This window comes from Lepus europaeus, chromosome 7, assembly GCF_033115175.1.
Source record: "Lepus europaeus isolate LE1 chromosome 7, mLepTim1.pri, whole genome shotgun sequence".
NCBI classification, from domain to species: domain Eukaryota; kingdom Metazoa; phylum Chordata; class Mammalia; order Lagomorpha; family Leporidae; genus Lepus; species Lepus europaeus.
The window spans coordinates 60,382,167-60,392,122 of record NC_084833.1 but is presented as its reverse complement, the minus strand read 5'-3'; the positions used below and the strand labels follow the sequence as shown (position 1 = coordinate 60,392,122).

The following is a 9,956-nucleotide window of genomic DNA, read 5'->3' as shown; positions in this document are numbered from 1 at the left end:
CCAATCACCTCTCCTTAATACTCTCTATTATATATTATCCTTGTTTTGGTTCTCTTAACTATTAAAGGTGTACTATGTAGTGATGATTTCTTACTGTAGTTATAATAATTCAATGAGTTAACAAAAAATTATGACACTATACCTGACTCATGATATGCACTCTATAAAAGCATGGTATTACTTTGCTACTCACTTTCTACTAACTCCATATGCTTTTTCATGTGGATTCCATTTTATTTGTTGTATCATTGGAATTTGTTTAAAAATGGTTGGAGCTACACTTATATAAAATGTTAATTATAATTTATTTGGCATTTTTCTCACCAATGTAAGTGAAAGATTTATGAATCTGTACATAAGACACTGTACCACCCCCAGGTGCTGAACTATTAAAATTAGAGAGTAAGTTCCATTTCTTCTAAGCAGACCTCTTAATCTGTGAAGTCCAAATTTCATAATTTATTTTTGAATGTTCTCATTACCCGCTCTCTGATTTGCTTAGTTCTGACCCCATAAATAACAGGGTTGAGAGCAGGTGGGATGACAACGTAAAAATTAGCAAGAAGAATATGAATGTATTGGGGAACATTCCTGCCAAACCGGTGGGTCATGAAAGAGAAAAAAGCTGGTGTGTAGAAGGCCAACATGACACAGACATGGGAGCCACAGGTGCTAAGCGCCTTCAGTCGGGCATCTCTGGAAGGAAGGTGGAACACAGCACGGAGGATCTGGACATAAGATAGGATAATGGCTATGATGTCAAACACCAGGATAGAAATGGCACATAAGCCATAAATTATGTTGACCTTGATGCTGGCACAGGCCAGGCGGGCAATGCCCATGTGCTCACAGTAGGTGTGAGGAATGATTTGATGTCCACAGAAGGGAAGTCTTAGAATAAGCAGAACAAAGGGGATTGCAAAGGCTAAAGGTCTCAGGAGGATGATCAATGCTATGATGGACACCACCTTGTTCGTTAGCACTAATGTATAATGAAGAGGCTTACAGATGGCCACGTAGCGGTCATAGGCCATGGCCACGAGCACAGCTGACTCCATGCCAGTGCACAGGTGGATAAAGAACATCTGGATAAGACATCCTTCAAAAGCGATTTCTTTCAGATTGAACCAGAAGATGCCAAGCATCTTGGGAATGGTGGATGTGGACAGGCCCAGGTCAATGGAAGACAGAATGGCCAGAAAGTAGAACATGGGCTGATGGAGACTTTGTTCAGTCTGAATCACACAGAGAATTGTGATGTTACCCAGGAGGGCAGTCAAATATACAGCACAAAATGGAAAACCAATCCACATATGCACATCTTGAAGCCCTGGAATCCCCAGAAGGAGAAAATAGTAGGGATGAAACCGTGTGTTGTTAGGAGGGACCATGCTTCTGAGGCCCTTTTATAGCTGCACACAGGCCAGGTGTCCGATTTCCTGAGAGGCTCCAGTTCCTCTTATCCAAAGGCATTGATGTCCTACAAAATTACGTAAAATATAATTTATCTTTTCTAGTAACCAAACCCATCATGACATAAGTATAACTTTTGTGAAAATTTGAGTATGTGCTATTTTTATTTGCTTTAAATAAAATTAATCAGATTCATTACATTTTTCCATTCATATGTCCAACATACTTAAATAAACCTTTATAAAGTTCAGCATTACCAAGAAAATGGTAGATATTTGATCTACAGAGATGTGCTATGTAATAGTGTTACTTTTAGGGAAGTTCTATGCAGTTTGTTCTACATCTTGGCTATTAATAATAGGGCTGTGATGAAAATGAGAGTGCTAATATCTATTCCAGATTCTGTCTTCAATTATTTTTAATAATTGAATAATATGATTTGAAAGTGAGATTCCTGAATCACATAATGGTCCCATTTTAATATTTTGAGGGATCTCTGTATTATTTCACATAATAGACATATTATGTTGCATCCTCACCATCAGTGTACAAGGGTATTGTTTTTTCTTTTTTTTTTTAACTTTTATTTAATGAATATAAATTTCCAAAGTACAGCTCATGGGTTACAATGGCTTCCCCCTCCCAAAACTTCCCTCCTACCCACAACCCTCCCCTTTCCCGCTCCCTCTCCCCTTCCAATCACATCATGATTCATTTTCAATTCTCTTTATATACAAAAGATCAGTTTAGTATAAATTAGGTAACGATTTCAACAGTTTGCCCCCATATAGCAACACAAAGTGAAAAAAAAAATACTGTTGGAGTACTAGTTATAGCATTAAATAAGAGTGTACAGCACATTAAAGGCAGAGATCCTACATATTATTTTTTTAAAAATTAATTAATTTTCTATGCCATTTCCAATTTAACACCAGGTTTTTTTTTTCATTTCCATTTATCTTTATATACAGGAGATCGATTCAGTATATAATTAGTAAAGATCTCATCAGTTTGTACCCACGCAGAAACACAAAGTGTAAAAATACTGTTTCAGTACTAGTTATAGCATCACTGCACATTAGACAACACATTAAGGACAGATCCCACATGGGATGTAAGTACACAGTGACTCCTGTTGCTGACTTAACAATTTGACACTCCTGTTCATGGCGTCAGTAATCTCCCTAGGCTCTAGTCATGTATTGTTTTTTCTACATCCCTGCCAATATTTGTTTTATCATACATACATATATGTAAATGTACACACATATACATATATATGTCATTCTAACAGGTGTGACATGATATTATAGTTTTGAATTGACTTTTTTCTGATGATGTATGTGTTTAGCTTCACTTCATATATCTGTTAATTTTCTGTATGACTTTACAGAATTATCTGTTCAAATATTTAGCCCTCTTTAAAATTGCATTATTAGATTTTTTTGTCATTTAGTTGTAGGAAAACTTCTATATGTATTTTGGATACTTACTCCTTATCTTTTTTACTAACATAAGGAGAACAGATTCCATGTATTTCATAGATACGATTGTAATATTATAATTATACTTTCCTCACTCCCTCCTTCCTGCTACCTTCCTTACATTTTTTTTTAAATGTTGAGATGGGCTACTTTCCATTTACTTTATAATCACTGACTTAACACTCCTCTAAATAAAGAGTTCTACAAGTAAAAAAAATAGAAAGATCACTGATCCACAGGAACATAGACAAGGGTTATAAATAATAATCAAAGAATAAGATGTCAATTTTGTTCATATAGATTAAAGCTTTTTGGGGGGACTCTTTACATTAGAAACCACCAAACAGAGAAAACGTATAGTATTTGTCTTTTTGGGTCTGGAAGTTCATGGAAAATGTGCATTATGAAAAACCACACACAGAGTTCTAAGTATGTTTGTATTAAAATAAGCTTATCTTTTATTTATATAGGATGTCATCTCATTCAGTCTGTTGATTGTTTCTTTTGTTGCACAAAAACATTTTAGTTTGTTGTAGTGCCACTAGTCTATTTTTCTGTTACCTGCACTTTTGGTGTCATTTTTTAAAAAATGTAACACATTACTTGAAAAGTAGAGAGAAAGACACACACACACACACACAGAGAGAGAGAGAGAGAGAGAGAGAGAGAGAGAGAGAAAGAGAGAGATGAAGAGAAATTTTCCAGACTCCAAATGACTGCAGCATCCTAGTCTGGGTCAAGCTGAAGCCAGCAGCCAGGAACTCAATCCGTGTCTTTTCCCTTGGGTGGCAGCGACCCAGCTATTTTAAACCATCATATGCTCCTCCATGGGTGTGCATTTTGCAGGAAGATATAATCAGGAAAATAGTTGGGAATCTGATATGTGTGACATGGGCATACCAAACAATGCATTGTTTGCTGTCAAATGCCCAACCCTGGTGTCATTTTTATGACTTGTATCATTCCTGTAATTTTCAAGTATATGAAACTGCTCTGTCATAGACATTTAGTCTCACTCCTTGTTTACTGTCATCCTAACAGTCATTTCAATTATTCCTCTTTCTTTCTTGTTTATATTCTAGGGTGTTCTTGTCAATTCCCACTTTACTATTGGTTAACACAGCTCTGAAGAATATTGTAAACTGGATTGGGTGAAGAACCATGTATCTATGAGAAGCTAATGTGCTTCTTGTTCCTACTTTGCTCCAAAGAATGACTTCTCATTGCTGAATGGTATTGAAAATTTCTACTGAGTTTTATTTATTTTTTCCCACTTTTAGATGTTTATAATGCACATCAATTTTATAAAAGCTTCTCTTGAATATAACTGGTTATTTCACAAATGTATTTGACTCAGGAAAACTTCTAACAAAATATAAACAAGATCACTACAGAATAAAGTTTCAGACTCAAAAATGTGAAAAAAGACTTTATAATAAAATGAATGCTTTTCTGAGTGTGTTCAAGTAAGTTTAACTTGATGAACAATTTATATATAAAGCATAAATGTGTAATGGAAATAAAAGGTAGATAAAGGACACTGTCAATATTATTCTTAGCATAGTATCTGATATTTTTAGAGTTATTTAATTTTGTAAATCTTCACCAGCATGAATTAAATGCAGATAAGTGTCAGAAATCTGGCATACATTATTTAATTTAATTTCATTTCCATAATTTTAGAATGACAAGTTATGATTGCCTTAATTATAATGAAGAAGAGAGTGAGGCTTGGATGTTCATATAGTCACCTAGTCATATAGTCACCTAGTTAACTCTCTTCCAAAATACTAGAATGAGTTCAGATTCAAAATCCACGGTTGTTGTAATATGTCATGTTGCTATCTAAGAATTTAGCAAACATAATCAACTGGTTATTTATAATGAAATCACCTCCAGCGTAGGGTATACTGGGCTCAATTTGAAGGATGAGATTCAATGATTGAATTTTACATCCAGAGAGAGAAAGTTCAGATATTAAAGGCATGCCACTGAGAAAAGACATACTAACTGGCTGTTCTAAATCATGCTGGAGTACTGTAATCTTTTACTATTTTGCTTGTCTTACTTCTTCCTCTTTCATGCCCACACTCCACTTCGTATTTCTATGTCAGATATTGACCTTTTTTGAAAACTGCCTGCTACTTTCCCTTAATTCATAACATTAATCATTTTTCTACTTAGTGTCAAATGTTTACTTAACATTGTATTTAGAACCGGAGATTGAAAATTGAAGAGGAAATATCGTGGCTTTATTGAACTTGTCCTGTGTGGCAGCACTCTACTAGACAGTTAAATGCAGAACAGCTGAACTGCCCTTTAAAGCTACAATACATTAAAGTAGACAGAGAATGAACTAAGGCTTCCCAGTAGATCCCTGTAATCAAACACTAAGAGGGGGCTTCATAGCAAAGGGCTTCCAACTTTGACTACATAATAAGCCCAGTGCAGTGTCAGATGGAAGTCCTGACATTGGAGATTCTGAATCTTTAGCTATACAAGGAAATGCAGCAGGATACAATAATACACACAAGCAATTATTAGTTGCAATGTGTTCATTTTATACAAATGAAATTAATATGCAAAATGTAATTCAGTATCTCCAAATTCTGACTTCATACTTTCCCTTCCTTTCATTGTAGTACCGAAGGGAAAGTATGGATATTGATTCTACCCTCTACTCTGCTGCTTTCTGATCTGCAGTGCTTTATCCTTACTCTCTGCTGAGGTTAGTTCTGGGAAAATTTTTGCTTCACTGCATTTAATCTTCCAATCACTTAAAAAAATACAAGTTAATAGTTCTCAAAAATTTATCTTAAGGAAAAAATGACCAGTATATATCAAATATAACAATAATACTAGTAAATCTTTCTTAGGATTAGCACATGTCTGCACTATCCTGTAAAGGGAAAATGAATAGCAAAATGTAAAGAGTATTGACCTGGGTAACTCATTTTCTCTCTTTCAGAAATGAGCAATTCAGGCTCTTGGAACTCTTATTATTCTCCAGCTTTAAGCTGAAGATTTCCATGAATTTCACAATTGCTGTGCAAAACTACCAGCTAATCAAGGAAAAATATTTTCTTTTTGGACCCTATTCATATCAAGAATAACCCCTTAAATGATCAGAGACTTTTTCGTTAACTTCTATGACAGTGCTAGGGACAAGGAAATAATAATAAATTTGTATAGAAGATATGATGACTGATGATGATGGTATATACCCAAGTTATAAATATGAAGTTAAAACTTATAAAAGAGATTTCTTTGACTATATTCTGGGCACAGGTAGACAAAAAAAGCTTTTGGATATGTGATAAGAGAGTTCAAACTTTGGAACTGGAAAAAATTCTGTTAAATGATAGTTCTGTTTTTTTCAAACTATCAATATTCTATATACTTTCTTTAATGATAAGTTGCAGGTTTAATTCAGAAACTCTAATTGAATTTGGGCAATATATTAAGAAGCCAAAATAAATTGAAATTATAACAAATTATGTGCTAAATTTCTTTGTTATGTTTCATTATGTTTGCAGTATTTCTATTAAATTCCAACTAGGAAATAATGTGAAGTAATTTATAGAAATTATAATTATATTTAGATAGAGTATTTCTTAGGTATCCTGATCTAGCATGTTTAGAAAATTTGGGGGCTGGATTTCTGAAAATTTTTATTGATATAAAAAGAACAAATTGCATGCATCCCATAGATACAGTTCCAAGAAGACAACCACTTCCTTCCCCTCTCTGCTCCCCTCAGAATCTCCCTCCTCCCCTTCTCTCTCTTCATCAGTTCTTGCAAAACCATAATTTTAATTCATTCTATATTCACAGGCTTAATTATCCACTAATCATAATACTCAACAAGTAAAAATTAAGAAGATCAAAGTTCCATGGGGTATAGAGAAGGGCTATAAATGACAATAATATCCCAAAATGACCATTTCATTCCTATACATTTTTGGGGATTCAAAGATACTATTGCAATTGCTTTGGGAATTTAAAGATTATTGTTCTGGTGTTTCATTTCATCACGTTAGATGTGTTGTGATGCTTCCTTCTCGAGAGGGAAGTGGAAGATTGAGAGATCTACAAAGTTAGGTTAAGTTTCAGAAGATAGATTTGGAATAGCGACAGTTAGGAGAAAGCAAGGATTAAAGATTAAAATATGAGTACAATATTCAAGAGATTAAAGTCAGAAAGTTTATCAAAAGACAAACAAATACTTACCGGCAGGCAACAAGAAAGTTATAAGGGTATTTGCATAAGTACACACACAGACACACAATCCTCCAAAAATTTCGGAACATTATCTAATTAATCTTTATTGGAGCACACATCTGAGCTTGTGTGAATTGTTATCTTGTTACACTGTGGGCTCACCAATGCCTTTCATATTTGGTAATCTTTTGTTTTTCATTTCTTGTTGACTACTTTATCTTCTTGACCTAAATCTCAATGGAATACCACAATAAAACAGTTCTCATCATAGTGATGGCTTTCTAGTCCCAAAGCCAGACTTACCAGCAAAGTTTTCTAGAGGAGCTGGTTCACCTGTCCCAGGATGTTTCCATTCTCACCCATTCTGACTGAAATGAGAGCCTTATGTTATAACCACTGCCCTTAAAATGGAGTGCAAAAACATAGCTGCTCCCTGGAGAATAGAGATACCCAAAGGCAGTGAGTTAGATATCATGTAAATCTGAAATATGGCACGGCAAGCCATGGAGGTGAATGCCCTGATTCCACAGCTTGGGGTGACCTATGATGTAGGGACTTATTTCTATGCGAGAGAGTCTATGACAAGGGCTTGACTGCCTTGCTTGTCTTCAAGATCCCTCTATTTCTAGATCTGTCCTTAATGTCCCATGTAAAAGTTCAGATCACAAAGAAACAGGGGTGATTAGGCATATCGGCCTGGTTGGCAGGTTGGCTGGCTCACTTTACCACTCCCTATATCTTTCTCTCTCTCCCTCTCCTGCCATTCCCTTACCCCCAGGCATTCGCTGGTATTGAATAGTTTGATAATTGGTGTTAGTTATTCCTTAAAAGTTGACAGAATTCAGCAGTGAAGCCACCTAGTCCTGTACTCTTCTTCGCTTTTCTTTGTTGGGAGGCTATTTATTACTGACTCAATTTCAGCCTGGGTTATTGGTCGACTCAGGTTTTCTATGTCTTTGTGCCTCATTTTCGTAAATCAAACATGTCCAGAAATCTATCCCTTTCTTTTAGATTTTACAATTTGTTGCCAGATAACTGTTCATAATAGTTCCAAAAGAGTTTTATTTCTTGTTCCTTTTGTTATGGTAACTGCATTGCAATATCTCTATTTTAGAATAATTTATATGGCCCCATATTTCTCACAATATATGAGGGTGGTAAACATATCAAGGTGAAAAAAGTAAAAGAAGTGTTATAGCCATTCTGATGTTAAAGGAGAGACAGAGATAACAGACAAACACAAACACAGATTTCATGAGTTATATTGTGCAAAGATTGTCTAATTTGTGGAGTTTTGTTTAAGATTTATTTATCTGTTTGAAGGGCAGAGTTACAGAGAGGCAGAGGCAGAGAGAGAAAGATAAGTCTTCCGTCTACCTATTGGTTTATTCCCCAAATGACTACAATGGCCAGGGCTGGGCCAAGCTGAAACCAGGCAGGACTTTCTTCTGGGTCTCCCACATGGGTACAGGGACCCAAACACTTGGGCCATCTTCTGCTGCTTTCCCAAGTGCATTGCAGAGAGCTGGATTGGAAGTGAAGCAGCCAGGACTCAAACCAGAGCCCTATGGGTTGCCAGCACTATCAGCAGAGGCTCAATCTATCCACAGCAGCAGGCCCCTCATTTGTGTTTTTTGTAATCTGAGCTGTCTAGGTGAAGGCTATGGCTCAGTCACAGCTGGACAAGAATAAGCCTTTTAGATGTCATGATGCTCACTTGGGGGTCACTTCTGGAAGTAACTGCAACACCACCAACTTTCACAATGCTGAAATGCTCTCTGTTTCATTACCCACAATCCATTGCAGAAGCAGATATTACACTTGATCAACCAACCATACAATCACTTTGTATACAAATTTTAAATACCTCAAATAGTCTATATGTAATAAAGTAAACTGGTATCCATTTAAAAACTGCTGATATTCAGAAATTGATCTATATTGTACATATCAATCCCAGTGATTTCAGCCATATTTGATCATTTCTCTTGTATTTGGCCATAATGCAGACCAAAATCAAGAGAAAATTCAGCTGCAACACTTCATTTTTCATAAAAAGACTGGAGAACACTATTAAGTAGCACAGCACTATGTTTACTTTTTATTTATTACAAAGAGAGTAGCTTTATGTTAAGGCTTTAGTTACTTACAATTTTGTAAAAATTGAGTTAATTCCATGGTCTACACTAAATGGCAGCCACTATGGGGTTAAATCCTGTGAGACTGACAAAGAAGACCCCTGGACCCAGGTCTGGCCAAACAGAAGTGCAAAGTGACATGGGTAGGAATTTACCTGTAGTAACTTACAGATATGGAGACAAGTTATATTAGCTTTGTTCATGTATATGTGGCGATATGATAGACACTTTCATTTTCCTCTATGTATAATTTTGCAGCAAAATTCTAAGGCTTGTTGTTTTCTAGATACAAATAGTTCTCCATCCGTATTAAATACCTAAGTTAATACAGGAAATTCTGGGATTGGAATTCCTTTTTCAGACTCAGCTCTCACTATTCCTATTCATTGACTGCAAGTGTTTTCTGTTCATTGAAAGTTTGACAGGGCTGGCACTGTGGCATAGTGGTTAAAGCCACCACATGCAGTGCCGGCATCTCATATGGGGACCTGTTCTAGTCCAGGCTGCTACACTTCCCTTCCAGCTTTCTGCTATGGCCTGGGAAAGCAGTAGAAGATGACCCAAGTCCTTGGGCCCCTGCACCAGCATGGGAAAACCCTGAGGAAGCTCCTCGTTCCTGGCTTTGGGTTGGTGCAGCCCTGGCCATTGCAGCGAATTGGGGGGTGAACCAGCAGATGGAAGACATCTCTCTCTCTCTCTC

General features: G+C 36.1%; 1 protein-coding gene across 1 annotated transcript; it reads right to left on the bottom strand.

Annotated features, from left to right (window-relative positions):
• Positions 1-452: 452 nt before the first annotated feature.
• Positions 453-1,391, bottom strand: LOC133764527 (olfactory receptor 52E1-like). Its single transcript, XM_062198201.1, has one exon. The coding sequence runs from the start codon at positions 1,389-1,391 to the stop codon at positions 453-455; it is 939 nt and encodes a 312-aa protein (XP_062054185.1).
• Between the last annotated feature and the right edge of the window lie 8,565 nt (positions 1,392-9,956).

Bases quoted from the DNA above. Each gene is read 5' to 3' on its own strand.
- LOC133764527 (XM_062198201.1), bottom strand. From the start codon at position 1,391: ATGGTCCCTCCTAACAACACACGGTTTCATCCCTACTATTTTCTCCTT.